Genomic DNA, 20,800 nt, shown 5'->3' with positions numbered 1-20,800 from the left:
GGTCCATTATGGTTGCCCTTTTCTGCAAATGTGAAAACGGAGGGAGAGTGAAGGTCGAGTTATTCGATGAAGGAAGTTGGAGAGAGAGACAGAGAGAGGGTAAATTTATTTAATTTTTTAAAATTATTAAAATATTTTTTAACTTAAAATTAGTTTATTTATTCATATTTATGAGTATTTTTTAAATTTTACTAGAGAAAATTAATAACCTAATTCTTTGTGAGAATAAAAGCTATAAAAAAATTATTTACATGATGTTATTTGAAAAAAATTATAAAATATTATATGAGAAAAATTAAAATCATAAAAGTGAAATTTGTTTTTATATTTAATACTTGTGGAAAGTTGATAATTAAAACGAAGTCTTAATTGTAATTGTTGTAAACTTTGCGATGATCGCGATCAAGATCACGACAAAGGATAAGAGATAATGATAAAATTCTTTGATCAACGTTGTTAAAACGATAATAACTTAACTACTCGAAAAAAAATAAAATAAAATTATAATTGATTTTTTATTATTGTTTTAACAATTGATCAAAATATAATTAAATTTAACCTAAATAAGAAGTATTTTTATTTTTTGTTACAATTTGTTTTCTAATGAAAATTTTCAAAAAAACTTTGATTATAAGAAAGAACATTTTGTAAAGGGTTTGATCATAACGTGAAACATTTTTAAGTAAAGGATTGACACATTGATGAGCAATCAGCCAAATCAGCTAAGCCGTATCTTTCCCAATTCTTGTTCCCCTTTTAAACCTCGAACATGTTTCAGCGATCCAACGCTCCAAAAACACCCGCGAAACCTCGCCGATGGATCGACCCACTCGATAAACTTGTTCGACATTTAACTAGTATGTGGGGCTTTTCCAAGCTAGAGTGCCGTTTGAGGTTCAAACCTTTGCCACCACCCCACCCCTAACGTTAACTTTGAAGCGTTAACAGCCGTTAGCAGGTAGGGTTTTGAAAAAACTGAAAAAACACGTAAATTCTATAACGGCAGTTAACGGAGACGTCGGTGGTGATATATTCGTTATATAAAAACCTTCACTTTTTATATTTTTTTATATTTATTTTCTCCTTTTGTGTTTTTCTGTTTCTCTCTCTCTCTCTCTTCGTTTCAACGGGCGAGGATTTTTCGAAGCAAAGGAAGCAACGTTGGAGTTCCTTTAAACAAAGAAACGTTCTTTCTTTTGGCTAGAACGGATTTTTCTTGAGGGAGCTGCAGCTTGATTCCCGCCACTGAGGTAGGTTTAGCTTCTTGAATCAGAATTCTTTTGTTTTTCTTTCTTTTTTGATTACTTTTTATTTTTATTTGGATTTTATTGTTTTGCACTCTTTTGATCATGTTTCTTGAACCTCAAGTACCTTGGATTTGTGAAATTTTTATTGGGTTTTAATTTTTTTGGGGTTTTAAACCCTAGAATAATGTTTAAGTGATGTGGGGTTTTGGTTTATATTGATTCGTTTTGATCGGATTAGTGAATTTTAGATCTGGGTTTTGCCTTTTTCTGTGTTTGGCGGTGGTGGGATTGGAGATTTTGGTTAAAAGTTGGGATTTTAAGGGTTTGGAGTGATCATGAATAAGTTATTAAAGGTTTTTCCTTTCTTTTGTTTGCTTTTTTCTTTCTTTCTTTCTTTTTTAGCGTTCTCGTTGATTAGGATTTTGGGGTTTTGGAGATGATTTAAACGAAGAGATGGCTGAGTTAACGATGGTGGAACGTTGTATTGAGAATAAACAATTAACCACTGCATCAAGTTCTTCTGTGTCTGAAGGCGGTGGCGGTGTAGTTGTGAAGTCCCCAGGCATATCCAGTCCAGCACCATCTTCACCAAATCATCGGTACTGTCAGTTAATAACTTCTTTAGCTTTTTTCTTTTTGTATTGCTCAAATTGCTTCACAATATGGTAGTTCTTTGCATCACAGTTGGGGTTGAATTGTCATTTTAAATGTAGTGTTTGGGGGTTTGGATTCTGCTGATTTTGCTTTTACCTTTACACAATTTTGTTTTTTGGTCGAGTTTTTTATTTTGCTCTATGTTAGATGTGGATGCACCAGCACATATTATCGAGTACTTCTTTCTACTGCTTGAACTCGTCATGGAACCAATTTATATTGAGTTTTATTATTTTGAACAATGTTTCTGCCAGCTGAGAGTAATTGTGTTATACTGAATTTGCAGGAGGACCACTGGCCCTATTAGGCGAGCAAAAGGTGGCTGGACGCCCGAGGAGGTAAAACATTTAATCCCTTGTATTTGACTTAACTCATACTAATTACTATCTAGATAAAATGCTTATTGTTTTTAATATCCTATCATTTGGTGAGAAAGTCATATTGAGGTCAGTCCAGGCGAGTTCTTAAATCATCTAGCATGGATTCTAGAACAATTGAATTTTTTTCAGTGTTCACGCATGTTCATTTGGTGCAGCTGCCGCCTTTTATTTTACATTGTTTTCTGTATGTATCTGTTGCAGGATGAGACATTAAGAAATGCGGTTGCAGCTTTTAAGGGGAAAAGTTGGAAAAAAATAGGTTTTCTTCATTCCTCAGAGTCTCCTTATTTTGTTATTTGGGCTATGTTTATCCAGTAGCTGTTCTTTCCAACACGATAAATCTGATATTGCCTTTTTTTTTTACTTGAAGTTATTGTCTCCTATCTGTGTTGTCTAACAAATAAATTTAGGGTCATGACTATTGGATAAAAGCAGCATCTCAACCCTTAATTTGTTGTAATTATAATAGCAGCTTTCTAATTTAAATCCTCTAACTGGTCTTAACAATTGCATATGCATGTGCAGCTGAATTTTTTCCTGATAGATCTGAAGTGCAATGTCTACATAGATGGCAGAAGGTCCTAAACCCGGACCTTGTTAAAGGACCTTGGACTCAAGAGGTAGGCATTCTAGCCTCTTCCTTTCTTTTATGCTATCTATGTTTGTAGTTCATAAAACAAGCATTAAACTTTCTGTTGCTTTTTAATTCTCAGGAGGATGACAAAATTATTGAACTTGTATCAAGGTATGGGCCCACAAAATGGTCTGTTATTGCAAAATCCTTGCCTGGACGCATAGGGAAACAATGCCGTGAGAGGTAATTTCTTAAATATTTAATATGTTTTATTTGCATTCCCTAAGAGTCCTTAAAGTGCTGGATATTTGAATGTTGATATGATTTTGCCACATGTCAAATGATTGCCTGCCTTTTATTTTTATTTGTATATTAACTAAATTACGTACTAAAGTTTATTTACTAAGTTTGGTATAATGAGGCTATTGAGATTGTTGTTTTTTTTTTTCCTGGATCTTCTAATGCAACTGTGTTCATGAAAAGCAAATAAATGGTTTGATAATTCCATACTTAATTAATTTTCTGCAGATGGCACAATCATTTGAATCCTGATATAAAGAAGGATGCTTGGACGTTAGAGGAGGAATTGGCCCTTATGAATGCACATCGGATATATGGGAACAAGTGGGCTGAAATAGCTAAAGTTTTACCTGGAAGGTATCATACATTTCTAGTTTATAACTTATGTTACATGGCTTGGATTCTAAAGCTTAGTCCAGCATAATTGACAAAAGAGATGTTATAAATTATTTTTGAAGTGCCATTTGATGCGTTGGCAATAGCATGCTAGTTTAACTTACAGTGAATTTATAAATGCAGGACTGATAATGCAATTAAGAATCACTGGAATAGTTCCTTGAAGAAGAAGCTAGATTTCTATTTGGCTACTGGAAAGCTTCCACCAGTTGGGAAGAATGGCCTCCAAAATGGGGCTAAGGATATGAATTCATCTGCTGCAACCAAAAGTTTGCTTGTTTGTTCGAAAAAAGAATCAGATTCAACTGCTCAAACATCATCAGGAACTACTGATATATGTAAGCCAGAGGAAGATGGAAAAGATCAGTTGGAGTCCTCTGCTCCAGTTCAAGGTATGGCTGCTTCATCAAGTGTTATTCCAAATGAGTCTGCCGATACTGAAAGTGCCGAGGGAAAGCCCCAGTCCTTTGATGCAAATCCTTGCTGCTGTAACTCAGAGCCAAGGGCAAAGTTTGAGAGTCGAGGGATTAGTTCTGCAATTGTTGAAGACAAAGTTGTTGAGACACAAGTATGGCACGATAGTCCAACTTATGGTTCTTTATGTTATGAGCCACCTAGGTTACAAGGTGTTACTTCATTAGATTCAGATAATTTAAACAACAAAGGCATGCAGCCTGAATGGACCTCTAGTCCTATCACATCACCCATTAGTTTCTTCACTCCACCTAGTGTGAAGGGCAGTGGTTTAAGTGCACACAGTCCTGAGTCTATCCTTAGATTTGCTGCCAAGAGCTTCCCAAATACACCTTCCATATTTCGGAAGAGAAAGACTGGAGCTCAATCGCTTATGCTTCCCAAAATGGGGAGAATGGAGGAAACAGTCAAGAATAGGATTCAATTATCTGGTGAACAGGAAAGAACTGAAAATAGTCTGGAACAAGCTCCGTTACGTGATGGGAGTTCATGCGAGAGTCCTGCTTGTCTAGGCACTAGCAGCGTTGGGCCTAATTGTATAGCATTTAATGCATCTCCTCCATACCGGTTAAGATCTAAACGAACTGCTGTTTTCAAGTCTGTGGAGAGACAACTTGAGTTCACATTTGATAAAGAGAGGCATGAAGATAATGCAAAATCTTCGGATCTATCAATGAATGGGAGCTCTCCAATTGAAGATTGCTTGAATGCCACGAAGATGGGGGTCACATAGGGCTTAAACTGTAAGTTATAGTGTTGCATCTCATGCTTTACTTGTTCAATCTTTCCTAGAAACACGTGAAATTTTTTACTTTTCCTGTGGTTTTACTGGTTTACTTTGATTTTAAATCTGTTGTGTTAATGCATAGAATGAAACATCTGCAACTTTCTCCCAAACTTTTGCTTGACAATGGACTCTGAGCAAGATAATTTCACCTATTTGGATCTAACTTAAGATCATGAATCATTACCACCACTTAAAACTTTTCAACCACTATTCACAGAATTATGCTTTTCTATCTAGTAGTAGTTTTTCCTCTCTCATTCGAGTTTGTCCTATTCATTTACCGGTTGGCTTGCTGAGGATATCAAATAAACGATGAAATGATTCTTATTTATTTCGTTCTCTCTCTGTCTCTCTTGTAGGATGAGGCAAATATTCTCTCAAAGTCGGCTATCTGTTTCCTCAGCAATGGCATCCGAATTACTAATCCTAGCAGACTTAGAAATCGACAAAGTCGTAATAGTCTTGTGAGGGACACCTTCATTGCAATTGCTCAATCATCTTGCAGATAACACCAATCAAATACAGCAAGACCGACATCAAGCCGTCATGGACAAAGGTTCTTCGGCTGCTGTTTTCCAGCCTGTGTCAAAATAAAAGGGAGAGAGATACACCCAAATTCATTTTGAAGAATACTGACTGACCATTTTGTACAGTGTCCATTTGAAAGGAAAACAAGTGATGCTTGAAAAATCTCCACAGCAAAGGTGTCTGGAGTGGTTTATGTTTACAGGAAGACTTGTTAACCATTACTAACCAAAACAATCTGTATTTAAAGGTGGTGGTCTTTTGGTTTAGCTTTGTCATCCTTTTCCACATTTCAATGGAAAATTAACAAATACATTTCTTCCATCCTTGTTGATTGTTTTAAATAATGAAAATAACAGTTATCAACTATTAATGCATTATAACATTGAGCTTTTTTTTTAGTACTTTTCTTTTCTCTAGATTACAAGGCACCTTAACACCCATCACAAATTTTAAACAAACTATATAATTTTTTTTTTGAATTATACGTGGAAAAGTTTTCAAATTATTTAAAAAAATTTAAATAAATTTTCATTTTTATTATACTCAATCAAATTTTTATATTTCTATTCGAGTCTAATAAATTATTATGATTAATAATTAATTATTTTTAATTAAAATATTATTTATTATTTTATATCGTATTGTATTAACATAACATGTTGGTGTTTTAGTAAATGATAATGTGATTTAATAACATGATAATATGATATTGTTCACCTTTTATATAGTAATTTGATTAAAAAAATAACATTTTAACTAATAATAATTAATTATAATTAATCATAAAAAATTATTTAATTTAAAATGAAAGTATAAACGAATTAAACATTAAAAAATATTTATTTAAAAATTTTATAAAAGATTATTTTTTAAAAAAATATTTTTTTAGCTAATTGAGTTAATAAACGAGTTAATGAGAAATAATTGCCGTATCATATTAAGGGTAGAACTTGATTTTCGAGCTTCTGTTATTCATGAAAGAATGTGTATTAAAATAAATATATACACAAAAGAATTCATATATGATATATTGTCCACGTCTGTATATTTTTAAAATTTTAAATTTTTAAACATTTAATTAACCAGTAATATATAAATTTACATTAAAAATAAAAAAATTATCAAAATATTTTTCTCCATCCTGCTATGACTTCCGTACTAATCCAAGCTTTAAAGACTTTGTTCAGGCCACAAAACGTTGAACGCGTGTCAACCAAACACTAGAACCACGAGAGATGCCTCGAGAAATTATTTCTAGTCTTAACCAAACACTAGAAAATACAACAGTGTGAGAAGTATTTCCCTGGATGGAACAAGGCCTTGGGAAAGCCATTTCATTAAAGTGAGGCAAACAAACGCATCAAACACTGGGATAACCAAACCCAATTCCCTAACCATGTAAAAACAAACCATATATGCCACCAAGAGTTTATATACTTATAGCAGCGACAGGAGTCTATCCCAGGCTATGAACCATCGGCTTCGACCGGAAACAACATCCCGGGCTAAACCATCGACCGACAAACATTAACGGAAGAGCTGCTGCTGTATCACGAAACTGTTCAACTATATACAACATGCTACATGATTGTAAAATGGAAAAAGATGACTGTTCTTTACATTAGAGAGCAACAGCTCCACTCTGTGGAAATGAAAATGGAACCTCATCCCCGACCCCAGCGAACATGGAGAGAAAATAATGATAAAAGCATAAATAATTATAGGAAAAGCAAACTGTTGTTCCACTAAGTTCTCTAGTTTAAACCATTGTCTCCTATCAACACTGTGGATTTAGGCCAGAAGGTGTTCAACTGATGACACATGGGTCAAGGCTTGAAACTCTAATTGCTGCAGGTTCTTCAATCAAACTGTACATCCATGGAATGCAAGAGAAGGGTAGCAAAATCTGCCAGATCAGACCTTGAAGGAGAATCTTATCACCTATGAAAAAGCGAAAGAAAGAATTGAGACATAAAATCAACACTTAATGGCTTCTAGCAATTTGAAGAATACTTGTGCATCATTTCCTTCTGACACCACCTCTGTTCCAAAGGGAAGAAAGATTCACAATGAAAGAAAAGCTTTCAAATGAACTAAAAAGAACAAAAAAATTGTAATACCGCAAATAGAGTTCCACCGGACTGACCTGATTAGCAATATGTCCAGCCATTATGGTCCACATGCCAACATCAAATTCCAAGGTCTCTAACTTAGTTTGCACAAAATATTATGGATACTGGCAACCTTCAGTTCTGCAGAACCACTTTCTATCCACGAGCTGGTTATCCGATTCAAATGCATTGCACCCAAAAAGTCAAGATAGAATTTAGCCAATACAATGAGGGATATTCATGATTTCTAGTGAACAGAAAAATACAAAAAGCAAAATGCCCACCACCACCTGATCATGAAGCCAGACTAAACCATGAAGAAGGTACCAATGGTAGTTTGGCTGAGAACCTTCGAACTCCGATCAAGGCCATGAGAAGCAACCTATTAAAGAGAGAACATAGATTGTTAGGTAATAAAAAAAAGAAAAAACAACTTCTAAAGGCAAGGGAAAAAATAAAAAACAAAAAGATTCTCAGATCACCATGTAAGTTAGAGCAGCATAACGTTCCTCATTCAAGTACAGTGGCTTTCCTCTATGCATTTCGCTATCCTGAAATAAGAAAATATGTAGAACAATGCAAATAGATCACAATAAAACCCTTTCATATTACAGAAACACAAAGAAAAGCATATTTAGACATTTAAATTTTAAAAAAATCCTGCTGTAACATGCCAACCATATGGAATTTCAATCAAAGGTTTCAGACATCTCATACAAGATTCCAGCAAATAAATAAATTCTAAAGAACACTTGAAGCTTTTACATCTATCAAACCTATTATTTGGATATCACTGAAGTTTGAAAATAAATTTGAACAGAATACCAAGTAGATTAGCCATTAATAATCAATCATTAAAATTTTGCCAAGTCCAGTGACGTAGAGTTGCAACCAAATAGGCATTAAAATGGTTGCTTGATTCATGAGTAACTAGGCGGGTAGGGTGAGATTATGCATTCCCTTCCCTTGGGGTTCAAGAAAACATCTGTCCTTCATGGTCAGGTAGCAACATCTAATCTTGATTTGTCATATAAATCATTCAAAATTTCTTTTCTGGATAGAAAACTTGTTATGCAAGAGGGTGCACTCCAGGTTTATATAATCAAAGTTGTCCAATTTGCCTTCCTAAGTGATTCTCCCGTCGACTTCATTTTACATATGGTAAACTAAACCAAATTACTACTCTAAGACGATGATAATTCTGAGATAGTGTCTGTCTGTGTCTGCAAAACTCAGCAGGAGCACATTCAAGACAAACACAAATAATTTTGATGCGGGCTCAATGAGCCAATTCATGGTCTCAATCACCAAACCAACTCTTGGTATGAAATATATATTTTAAACTCAGGTACAGGCAATGCTAAACCGCTGTTTTTGTCCACTTTATAACTTGCAACAAATAGGCTAGGTCCAAAAAGACTCATGAACTTTCAAAACTTATTAAATCAACGTCCTTGTGTAGTTGGTGCCAGTAACAACCCTAACCATCCTTCGCAGGAATAGTACAAGAGGCTAAAAGTGCAATTTGTCAGATCCTACAGCACTCATAGTAATAATTTATTGGCTTCATCCTTGAGTTTCCAAACTACATCATTGTTACAAACTTTGCTAACAAAAAGAAAAAGCTTTACCTCTTCACCAAATGCATCCAAATATGGAGATGGCCAAGGAGCTTGACGTGCACATCTTTGCAGCAGGATTGTTGTTGTCTATTAAATAACAAAGACTATTAGCCATTTTCATGAAATAATAGGTAAAAGTTCCAGACAAAAACTAGGAAATCATTACCCTTATCAACAGAAAAACGCCAATACCAGCACCACAGACCATTGCATGAGCCATGCATCCACTATCCCTGGTAAGGAAATATTCTAAACAATGAGAATACCAGAAAATCATGGATAAATGCTCATGTTAAGCACAAAATCAGCAAAAGAAAAGAAAGTTCAACGTCAACCTGCAGCATGGTTTCCAACTAGGAGAGCATAGTCTGCCACACAACAGGCATAATGCAGGCTGCTCAAGCACAGCTTTGCAATCAGGGCAACACTGCTTTATGTACCTATTGATTGACACATTTTCTTATGATGAAATTACCGTCAAAAGTGACCAATATCAGCATGTATAAGGATGAATTTTGTAACAAACCTTTGCAATAGGTCTTGATAAACATGAGGCAGACTCATCAACTTAAACGGAACTGCAGGATTGCAGTAGAAAACATTTTGGAAACTACAGGCTTCATACACCTTGTGGAAATGATGAAACCACTTTAATGCTATTGATCGTGAGACTTCATCCTTGAGAACAACATCTATAGGGGGAATCTTAAACATCTTCTCTAGTTCTTGTACTTCATTGAGCTCCACTGAAGCACTTTCAGTTGTATCCATCACATCAGTGGTCACTTGAGATGATTCCCACACATTATCCCCATCACAGAATGGTGCTTGGGCAGAAGACTTCATCAATTTCCATAACAATGCACACCTCCGCAAGTAAGGAAAACTTAATCTTCGAATCATATCTTTAATATCACAAGAATGGTCAACATCTTTTGATACAAAATACCAGCGAGCAGAGTCAGAACCTCCAAGAATGCCACAGATATCAGTAATTAGGCAATCATGGGAATCTAACTCATTGATGTTATAACCATGTCTCCCACAACATATAATTACAGCCTGAAATCAAAATATCACATTTGCCAAATTAGAGTGACTAATGGTTTGATTCGTAGAAAATAAATGCTTTGAGGAAAATTTTACCTTGAACATATCTTCCTTAAAAACAAATCCTAAAAACAGAACATGTTTGAATAAATCACTAAAATGTTTCCTAGAATTTTAGAAGTGTTTTTTCAAAGTTTCTTCGTATTTTTTTATTTGACTAGAAAATGTTGTCCATGACCCAATTTTCTTGTTTATATCAGACACCAGAAAATCCACAGACACACACACACAAAAGGAGAAAAGAAACGCGTTCATCAACAAAATGGACCTTTACATGAATAGAGAACTAGTAACAAACCTGAACCATGGAGACAACATAAAAGATATGGACAAGGGATAACAGGGACTCGTCACATGATATAAATGGGCATGGAAGACAGAAGAGAACCCACATCAATGATGAGAAAGGGTCACGGGCAAGAACAGGATCAGATGCCCGATTCCAAAATTGAATATCAGGATATATTGCTTCCTTATCATCATGTTTCAAGATACCAAGATTGCCTGTCAACAAACAATCATGAGTCCAACATTGAAAGCACAAGAATCCAAAGTAAAGATAACTTATCTGCAGTTTGATAATAGTATCTACACTTAAAGCCAAAGATGACACCCACGCCCACACCCACACCCACACCCACATACATCATGCAAAGAATATGCTGCTCCTTTCATTAATTTGTTTAAAGAAACATTCTCTCCCTCTTTCCCTGTCCATCCATCCCTCTTGTTGATGGTTAAGTGGAAAACAGTTGTTTCATTAGCATGAGTAGAAAATTTTACATGTTACACCTTCAGCAAATCTAAAACAATCTAAGAACAAAATAAATCCTTCATAACATTTCCGGAGGTCATCAAGAACCTATTTGGATAACCTTGATTTCTATTTTTTAAAAAATATATACAACATCTTGAATGTACAAGCAGACATTCTGCATAAATCTAAGTACCAAAATTTCAAATGAATCTCAAAGCAATAAAAGCAGGCACATCCATGATGAAAGTTGTACCTTCCTGTTTATGTCTGCTGCTGTCATAATCAGGGGAAACCCTAGAGCAAATTGACTCTGCAAACAGCTGAAGACCTCTAAATCTTTGAAGAGCGTGAAGGGAATTTGTACTGCTCAGGTTCTGGACAACTCTTAGCAATAAGGAAAATATAAATTCACTAGAAGATTTAAATTCCTTATACAAAGAAGTAAGGGTATAATTGGTGGTCATCGAAGTCCTTCCACTGCGAGCAGCAATTTCTGTTGACATAAGAGAATACTTAAGAGTATCCCATAAAATTACTGGGTGGCTCAACCTTGGAGATCCTAAGAGCCTATCCTGCTTTTTTGAAAAATACATTTTGGACAGCACACGAGATATAGGTTCAAGATTCCGACTTGTGCTTTCTTTTCTTTGAAGAGAAAGAGCTTCAAAAATATCCGGTCTACCAACCACCTTGGCAGCAGTTTTTAGAAGAGATAACCCTTGCTGAAGCAGAAGGGAATAGCTTTCTTCCTTTGATGCAGATGAAGGACCTAAAGCAGGTAGTGGATCAACACTTGAAGTCATAGACTGCCTTCCAGCCTTCTGCAAATTCCCATGCACTGCAGGCAGGACAGAATTTGCTAGTCGACGACACACAGGACACAGAAACTCTCCCTGGCAAAGCAAACAAGTGAATATCAGTCCAAAACAAATGTAAGAGATGTATTTTGTGAACAAAAAACTTCTGGAAAGCTTCAACCTGATCTGGATCCACAATATGTGCCCCCTCAAAGAAACTTCTTCGAACATATCTGACCACAGAACAAAGAGATACCTTAAGCACTTTCATGCAGAGAGCACTTCTATGCAAACCCATGCATGGACAAACATATAAATGCTCATTTAAATTTTCGAAGTTGAAAGGCATTTCTGCAGCTTCTGGTTCCTTGACAAATGAAATTACATATAGAATTCAAAAACCATCCAAATATTAAACTAAAGGTTCCTCAAGGTGTTTTCAGGGTTCAACTAACAGAACTCGCAGTTGAAAGCATTCTGAGTTTAAATTAAATCAAGCTACAATAGGTAGTTACAAGATGGTTTGAGGATTTAAAGGCTCACAAATACCTTATCTGTTGCTTGAAATCTAATCAAGCCTGTTCTAACATTTATTTACAAAAAATCTCTCCAAATTTGACAAAGCTTATATCTTCATTTCTTTAGTTCCTACCACGGTCAATCACATGTTTTCATCTCATAACACACATTTCTTACTAATAACTAATAAACCAAAAGAAAACTCGTAAAAGAACATTTCAATTAGATAACCATTATTCCTAGATCCCTTTAAAATGCAATGTATAAAAGCACAACAGCTTGCCACCGTATTCTTTGATCTGACATATATCAAAGAAATGCAATTTAAAATTACAAATCCCACCAACCACAGGTAAACTTCATGTGTTTCTTTCACCATTGCCACCCTTCTCCATGGAGCTTGACTCTTGAACTAAATTTGGGTATTGAAAACTCCAATCTCTGGTTCCACTCCAAAGCCCATAATGCTTGTAATTACATTAATATAAATCACAATTCATTGTGACGGATCAATTTATGAAGACATTTTAAGATTTCAATAGAACAATCCCTTCATAAAAGGACCATATGAAGCGCAAAGCAAACAGTACTGAAGTATAAATTTAAACCACATAATTTCAGAGAGAAAGATCAATCAAACAAGGGTGCATGAGGGTTTAAATTTTAACTCTTAGTGACACATTAAAAATAATGTTAAAAGAAATAAGCTAACCTAAACACCACGAATTACTAATGATTTTCCTTTTTAAAAGACTTGCCTTTCCTTCAGTGATGATAAATAGCGATCAAGACAACCCTGATGTACAGCATGCCCACAGGAAGAAAGATAAATTCCATCACAATCTAATGGACCAAATCCACCATAAACAAGAGGCTGTGAAGTAGATTCTGTCATCTCTCTATCACCATTAGTGTTTTCAAAACCCAAAGAGTTTTCACTTGTCTCCTTTGAAATAGCAGCAATGTATTTCCGAAGAAAGACAGATTCAGCATCCCTGCTGCTTTCTGGAGAACATTCAGCAGCAGAGGATACTTCATCCTCTTTAATGCTTGAGCTTAATAAAGTATCACACATTTCTTTACGAATATGAATATACATATCTTCTTCCAATGTCTCCAAAACCTTCACATCACTAGATGTGGAAGGTGCTTGAATGCCCCTCACCAAAGGAAACCGAGACTTTACAAAGTCAAGAATCACATTTACTTCCCTGCGCTGCCCTTGCCCATTACTGGTAGACCCAACAACTGCATTATCAGTCAACTGCACCAACTGAGAAGCCAATCCTGAACTACTGGAAGAGGCATTTGACCTAGGCTGATCAGACCTATTTGTAAGACTATAGCCTTGCTCCTTGTCTGACCATAGATCCCATGACGGGGGACCTCTATCCACAAAGCTCAAAAGCCTAGATTTCTTTTTCCAAAAAAAAGTAAAATGTTAATTCTTGCAACGAAATAAAAAAAGGATTCCATTTGTCTCAAGGGACAGGTAACCTACAGACTTAATCACTTACTTGGAGAAGAATCAAGAAAGAAACAGGATTTTTGGAAGTAGAATCATGGCAAAGAGAGCAACACTCTTGCACAGCACCTTCTGTTTCATGCTCAGTGTCAGAATTAGACATTTCTGCTTCAGATTTTAGATCATCGTCAGCAGTGGAATTGATGCTTGTCAAAAACTTGGACTGCTCTGCTTTCATTTTAGCCTGCAAGAAGAATTACGAAAAACAGAAGTGATTCAAAGCCAGAATCCAACTAATACACTGAGATCATGTTCCATTTTAGTTCAAATTTTATTTGTGATTGGTTCAATGATGAACAAAAATACAGCAGCAGAGCATCGACACAGTCAACAGGTGTGTTTAATTTGTTAATCAATACTCAGGCAATGCACCTAGCACTTGTATATGCAGAAAACTATCTGTTTTTCTTTTACTGCAAGTTTTTCACCAGGCCAATAAATAAATGATACATGGCATAAAATAGTGAGTTGCAATCCCACATGATCAGGGGAAAACCAGACCACTTAGATGAGAATCCCAGACTCAGAAGAGAGATGTTGGCCTCTACTTTCAATCATCCTCATTTTAGAGGAAAGCACACGTGGGATTTTCCAGTCCCAGTAGGAGCCTTCATTATTAATGTTAGCTGAGGAGCAAATTGCTCCAAATCAATATTGTTTAGATCTTTCACCTGCACCCCACTAGATTCTCAAGATTGCTTCACTCTCACTTTAAATACACTTTAATTTTGTTCTATTCCACACCATTCATGATTATAATATTATCCATTGAATTTGAATTACATACAACTTAGCACCATTTCTCATTCAAAGAGCTTAGTTCTTTTCCATTTTATTCTTAAAAAAAAAAATTCACACATAATTCTAAGACAAAATCTCACCAATATGGCAGCTTGTCTTTCACGAGCTTTGGCCTTGCGCATCTCACTATCAGAGGCTGAAACTGATCTATTCGTATTGCTATAAGGAGTAGATTGTGATATATGGCAGATCACTTCAGGCGCAAGTTGTTGCAGTTTGGTCAAGCACTGGGAGTCAACTTCAGCGAACTTCTTCAATATACTTTCAAGCAGGGGAGAATAACCGCAGTTGCTAGATTCTAAATAGTTGCTTTGATTCTCTTGCCTATGCATTCTCATTAATGCAACAAGAAGTGACAGCAAGCTTTGTTTGCCAGCACCAAAATTTAATGATTCACTAATTTCTTCACCAGCAAAAGCTAGCATACAATTTAAATCTCCAATATGGCATTCCGCACTACTAGATCCATTCTGCTGTAAACAGATGTCTAATGTTAATGAAAGTAAGTGCAATGCTGTAATAAGAATACCATCAGGAGCACGTGGTTCAGTGAATTTATCAGTGAAAACTGCATAAAATAACACTGCACGGATAATCTGAAATGTCACTCTGCATGTAGCAATTCTAGAGACTCCCTCAAGAGGAGGATATATTTTTGTCCACCTAGGCAGCTGAGTAGTCATTGCAGAAACACCACAGAAACGCAAGTATCTTTCTTCTGCAACTTGCAAATCCCTTGAGTTCCAACGAGGGTGGTACAAATCCAGCTCCTTCCAATAGGCCCAACGCAATGAATACATCCCCTGACATGCATCAATATTAAGCAGTATTAACTAATCAAACTATTTTGTCCAACCACGAGCTTTTAAAGATATTTCAGACCACAAATCCAAACCTGATTAAAGCCAGATGGATTACAGTACACAGCAACCCTGTCTAAAATTTCTTGAAGCTGGTCAAACTTAGACAGATCGCGAGGTAGAGATTTCACTAGTTGGCTGTGAGTGGCATCTCCAATAGCTAACTTATAAATCAACTCTCTTTTCAGACTGTCAGCTGTATTGCGTCCACAAAATCGCCTTTCTTGTAAAATTTGCATGATAAGAGTGAGCATTTCCTGAACAAGAACTGGCTCGTACCTAAAGGCAATATTATTAAGCACAGTAACAATGTCAAATTAAATCGAACATGAATTCAGAATCTTATTAATGTCCATATGGCTGTACACTGTACAGTGTGCATGGGAGTGTGAGTATGTCTTCCATCTTTGCTACTTGGTTTTTGCTGCCCAAAGAAAAAGGTAACATTTGGATACACACACAAACATATATAAAAGAAGAATTGACTGGTACGAATATCCAAAAGAATGGTTTCACGTCAATTGGGATTCATCATGTTTCTGTCAGGTTACTCTTCAGCTACTTGCCCATTCTTAAACAAATATAATTTTGCATTTTGCTATTTACTACCTTATAGCAAAATTTGAGTAACCCAAATGTAGGCACAAAAATCAAGTAGCAAAAGTGGCAACCTAGTGAAGCCTTAAAGTTCCTCATATATTGATGCACCCATTCCTTAAAGATATCCATTCAAATGGATAAACCAAGAAAGCATGGAGCAAACTAGAAAAAGATATTTCTCTTATAAGTAACATGCTCCATGACCTTTACTAGTAAACAGAATGGACCATGCTAACATATTCCAGCACACAGAGTTCTAGTCACTTAATGGAATCTGTAAGAGGAATAAAATCACATTAAAACCATTTCAATGATGTAAAGTAGAAGTTAAGGGTCTAAGTGCATACTCATTTGATCTTTCAAGGCTTAGAGAAAGGTAGTTTAATAGCCCAAAGCGCTCTACAATTCTTTTAACATAGAGATCAGGAGGAGCCAATGCAGCACAGCACTGCAGCAAAAATAAATCAAGCTCCAAACCTTGCTCAGACCTGCTAGTAAAGAACATCAGAAAGATATTGACAAATGACAATTAAAAAGTGGAAACTTCGTGGGGAACTTTTTCCCCTTAATTGCTTGAAACATGTAAAGCACAATTTACATACCAGCGAACTGAGCGGTACCACTCACAAGATACTAGTGCAGCATCCCCATTCTTCCGCCACATCCCAGTAATAACTTGAGCACAAAATACCCTAATCCGTAAGGGATGCTCCATAACAGAGGCAGAAAACCCAAAAGGATGGAAGCTCTCAAGGATGTGGCCAAAGAAATCAGCATAAATTGCTGATATAGAACTTGTAGAACAAGGATTTCTTACATTTGGCATCACAGATTCACCATGACACATTCTTAATGCCTTCTGCAGAAGCAAGGAAAGCAATCGATGTAATGGAATGTGAACAGATATCTCTTGCGAACTAACATCATAAATAATATCTGGCCATTCGGACACACGAAGAGTAGATAGTCCAGTGCCAATGTCTGTCTCCATGGCATTGACATCCAAACACAAAGAACCACATGTGACTGAACTGATTTCAGCCGGATAGGTTGGATTACAATCTGAGCCTAAATTTTTAACAATCTCCATGTCATCACTTGCTTGATGTCCACTACATAAAGATGAAAAAGATTGTGAGCTATGATTTTCACTTGAACTAGTCGGTTTACCAAAATATTTGCCTTTCCTAATCTTGTATAATGTCTTTTTTATTGCTAAAAAATTGCTATCAGAATTGCCACTACTATTTGGAGAAGTTAAACTCTGAAGAGCTGCAGAAATTCCGTCATCAACTTCCAACCAAGTCTCCATAGACCTTAAGCACTCACGTATTAACCAGATGACGGAGGAGGGAACTAAAAGATGAGATACAGAACCAGATCCAACTTCAGTAACCTTTGATGCAGTCCTTCCTGTTACACTACAAACAGAACTCTCTTGGGATAGCCTTCCTACTTTTGCATGCCTCATGCTATCTCCATCATCCCTATCTTGCTTATAAGTATAAGAAAGAACATTTGGCAGCTCACTTGTGGCAACAGCTCCATCCACCAGAAGGGAGTGAATATTAGCAATAGAATGGCCTAAAACAAAAAGCAAATGCATAGACTCATTTTCTTCTTCTATATGGAGGCCAGTTTCCCTCTTTATAGGGTTCATCCCTTGCACAAAAGCCAAAAGCTTTAGCCAAGTTCTTGAGACGTCCTGCTGCTCATGGGTTGCATATTTGGAGACTATGTTGTGGCTCATAACAAACCAAATATCTCCAACTACACGTTTAGTGGTGTCATGCAAATTTCCCCACTTAGCAGCCTGCAAAAGAAGAAAACACAAATAACTTCACATAGACCATTAAAACTTTTAACACATTACTATTGAAATTTGTATTCATTAAATATTGTTTTCAGCGTTAAAAACGACATAACATAGAATGTGGGCAAACCCCATCGCTAGTAGGCTCTATTTTGTTTTTGATGCCAAAATTGTATGACATGATAAATTATGCTAATTCAGTTTACATTCATACAAAACGTGTTATTTCAGTTGAACATTATTCTTTAGAATAAATTTAAATCAACAATTGACCTACATTCCTATTTAACTCATATATGGCATATTAGCATCAACATGCTTTAGAGGAAAATTTATAAATTTTTGTAGCATTCCTAGGAATGCCAATGGTAAACCAAACACAATAATCCTTTTACCCAGACCAAAACCTAAGCCCAAGATGCCCAGGCCAAAGATTGACAAGTAGACATTTTCATTTACAATCAACACCTAAAAGTTGCATTGAAAGATAAATAAGGGTTCATCATGTCACAAACATAGAGATTGTCTTCATCTTCTCTTTCTGCTAGCTTTATCCCTTCCCCTCCATGGACGTATATGCTAAAGAAAGCTCAGATTTTTTAAGCATTTTTCCACTAAAATAGAACGCATGCCAATAAAAAACATGAGGCACGCTATGGTGATATTCCACATAAGAAAATCATTTTTCTACCAATATAGAAGGCATACCAATGAAAACATGAGGTGTATATGGTGATATTCCATATAGAACTACTCATGTATGCCTTTACTCTCTACAGGCAGCACAAATGAAATTACATTCTTGCACAAGAAGCCTGTCATGAAGCTCATCTCAGTATGCAAACAAATAATTAACAAATTAAGAAGGCCATAATGAAGCTATGCCCACGAACAGAGTACTTCTATGATACTGTAAACTAGTAAAAGGAAACAAAAAAAAAAGACTGCAATTACCTGCAAGCGGCCATCTTCCCGGGCACAAGAAACAAAAATTTCTTCCAAGCATCCCAGTAGCATGCCAAGTAGGTTCATCTCCTTCACAAGACGTGGAGTCAAAGTAGGCACTGTGAAAATTTGGACAGAGAAAGTTGAGAGTAGGGGGAACTTTGTATTAAGAGCGTTGTCATTGCCCTCTTTTATGACTTCATTTATAACAGTAGGGTAATACTTCAAAAATTCTTTAGAGAACTCAAATTTGAAGACAGGCTCCCCCAGCAATTTCAGCAGCAGTTCATGGAGTTTCTTAACAACACCATCACTTGAGAACCTCTCTGCTCTGACCAGAATACCCAATAAACCATCTAAAGAAATCACCCTCCTAGACACAAAACTGAGCAAACTCTCGCTGTACTTGCAAAATTCTAAAAGCATCTCAACAACCACATATGTTAGCTCATTTGCAACCTTCCTCTGCTCAGCACCACGATCATTTGCTCTAATATTTTCCAGAAAGATACTTTCTGCTGAGAATAGTTTGTTTTTCCAACAAATAAAGAGTGCATCAAGCACTGGCCCCACAGAATTCACTAAGTTCTCAGGAAGTGGTTGAATCTGTTCAGCACCTTTATGCTTTGAGCAAAAACCCTCACGTTTCCAGGCAGTTTCATCCCCACAATCACAGCAACCACCGCCCGTATAAATAATAGAATAATCATGATCCTTATGATTCCCATTCTGGAAACAAGGAACACAAATAGCACAAGTCGGATCATGCTCACACGTCCGGCACCTGTATGCAATGTCATTTAATCCCCAAACCGCACCACAAACACCACGTTGACCGATACTCAATTTTGCTAGGCTTTTCAAAGCATCCACCGGGTCACCCTCAAACATCAACCACTGTAACCAAACCATACTCTCACGAAACCGGTTTTTCATAGTTAAACACATCCATTTCTTAGACCTTAACCTAGCATCTTGTATAGACTCCGCCACTTCCTCATCAGTAGGTAAGATTGCGGAAACTACATTTGGTAACAACAATCCATTAGCCATAACAAAGTCAACTATTCCCTCATAACGCCTCTCGAGGTACTCCACTGGAATCCCTAAAACAGCTAGCCTCTGATTATAAAATCAACAAAACATTTTTTCAGATAATAATTCAAAATTAACCAATTCAGACGCTAATTCAAACAATCTTCAACATTTCACATTTAACCTAATCAAATAATCAGAAAATTAAGAAAAAAAACTAAACAAATAATAAGAAGAACATACCCGTAAGACTCGATCACGGGGCTTAAGAGGCGAATAATCGCTAGGCGATTCCATTTTATGACGGAAAACTAAATGGCAGTAACGAAGCAGCCAATCGGCGCAAGACAAACACGGCCCTAATCTGGAGCCTTCTTCACTCCCCAGGTTTACTTCTACCACGAAATTTTTCAAATTTCCACCGAAATTAACCCCCCCAAAAATAAAGAACACCCTAATTTTACAAGTCCTAAATCATTTCCCAATTCCCGATCATTTTAGTCGTCGTTCATTGTCGGCAGTTCAGACAACCAAACACGACCCTCGGTTTTTCTCATTATTTTTTTCTTAATGTCACTATTTAAATAAATATCTCCCCCTATCTCTTCGCTTAACTTCGTTTCCTAATTTTCTTTGATATGGCGGTGGTTCAACATTGTCTGGAATAATCTTTGGGGAGGGAGGGATAGCGTGTTCCTGCTGTTCTCTGTTTGGATAATAATCTCTCTTCTTACTCATCAAAAGCTTGATAATCTCTCTTCTCACTCCCTGACGTCAGTGATTCATAATTGACGGAATATCAGGAAAAAAAACTAAACAATAAAAAAAGGGAAAAACTATTTTGGGCTTGGTTCCTATGAAATCGAGCCCATTTTACTCACAATCAGGACCCAATCAATTATGTTAATCCAATTTTGAATGGGCTTGAGATTGGTGGTTTAAAAGATTGGACCCATTTAGGTCCG

The 20,800-nt window shown here is 36.2% G+C and overlaps 2 protein-coding genes across 4 annotated transcripts; one reads left to right on the top strand and one right to left on the bottom strand.

Moving 5' to 3' along the window:
• Positions 1-1,089: 1,089 nt before the first annotated feature.
• On the top strand, positions 1,090-5,741 carry MYB3R-5 (myb domain protein 3r-5). 2 transcript variants are annotated; one of them, XM_021433454.2, is made up of 9 exons: positions 1,090-1,250; positions 1,650-1,846; positions 2,188-2,239; positions 2,483-2,540; positions 2,807-2,901; positions 2,995-3,098; positions 3,384-3,512; positions 3,675-4,768; positions 5,172-5,741. In XM_021433454.2, exons 2-8 carry the CDS (start codon positions 1,701-1,703, stop codon positions 4,756-4,758), a joined length of 1,668 nt encoding a protein of 555 aa, XP_021289129.1. In that variant the 5' UTR covers positions 1,090-1,250; positions 1,650-1,700; the 3' UTR covers positions 4,759-4,768; positions 5,172-5,741. The 2 variants fall into 2 exon arrangements, with proteins under 2 accessions (XP_021289129.1, XP_021289128.1); XM_021433453.2 differs by having other exon boundaries at positions 1,650-1,855.
• Positions 5,742-6,648: 907 nt separating this feature from the next.
• On the bottom strand, positions 6,649-20,585 carry PRT6 (proteolysis 6). Of its 2 annotated transcripts, none has more exons than XM_021434079.2 (19): positions 20,079-20,585; positions 18,810-19,922; positions 16,645-17,855; positions 16,390-16,530; positions 15,478-15,721; positions 14,663-15,385; positions 13,774-13,965; positions 13,015-13,673; positions 11,919-11,970; positions 11,194-11,833; positions 10,482-10,687; positions 9,600-10,135; positions 9,409-9,513; positions 9,240-9,306; positions 9,083-9,160; positions 7,934-8,002; positions 7,742-7,833; positions 7,487-7,618; positions 6,649-7,382 (listed from the first exon to the last, which is right to left on the bottom strand). In XM_021434079.2, exons 1-17 carry the CDS (start codon positions 20,130-20,132, stop codon positions 7,759-7,761), a joined length of 6,165 nt encoding a protein of 2,054 aa, XP_021289754.1. In that variant the 5' UTR covers positions 20,133-20,585; the 3' UTR covers positions 6,649-7,382; positions 7,487-7,618; positions 7,742-7,758. The 2 variants fall into 2 exon arrangements, with proteins under 2 accessions (XP_021289754.1, XP_021289753.1); XM_021434078.2 differs by having other exon boundaries at positions 6,649-7,281.
• Between the last annotated feature and the right edge of the window lie 215 nt (positions 20,586-20,800).

The sequence above is a fragment of the Theobroma umbraticum genome, unplaced genomic scaffold (assembly GCF_002168275.2).
Source record: "Theobroma umbraticum cultivar Fairchild unplaced genomic scaffold, ASM216827v3 scaffold_86.0, whole genome shotgun sequence".
NCBI lineage: Eukaryota > Viridiplantae > Streptophyta > Magnoliopsida > Malvales > Malvaceae > Theobroma > Theobroma umbraticum.
Note: the sequence above shows the minus strand (reverse complement) of the source record. Positions and strands in the feature narration are given on the sequence as shown.

Bases quoted from the DNA above. Each gene is read 5' to 3' on its own strand.
- MYB3R-5 (XM_021433453.2), top strand. From the start codon at position 1,701: ATGGCTGAGTTAACGATGGTGGAACGTTGTATTGAGAATAAACAATTA. The intron at 1,856-2,187 runs GTTAATAACTTC...CTGAATTTGCAG, and splicing joins CCAAATCATCGGTACTGTCA to GAGGACCACTGGCCCTATTA. The intron at 3,513-3,674 runs GTATCATACATT...TTATAAATGCAG, and splicing joins GCTAAAGTTTTACCTGGAAG to GACTGATAATGCAATTAAGA.
- PRT6 (XM_021434079.2), bottom strand. From the start codon at position 20,132: ATGGAATCGCCTAGCGATTATTCGCCTCTTAAGCCCCGTGATCGAGTC. The intron at 13,966-14,662 runs GTGAGATTTTGT...TTCTTCTTGCAG, and splicing joins AAAGACAAGCTGCCATATTG to GCTAAAATGAAAGCAGAGCA. The intron at 9,307-9,408 runs GTTGACGTTGAA...TTTCCTTACCAG, and splicing joins AGTTGGAAACCATGCTGCAG to GGATAGTGGATGCATGGCTC.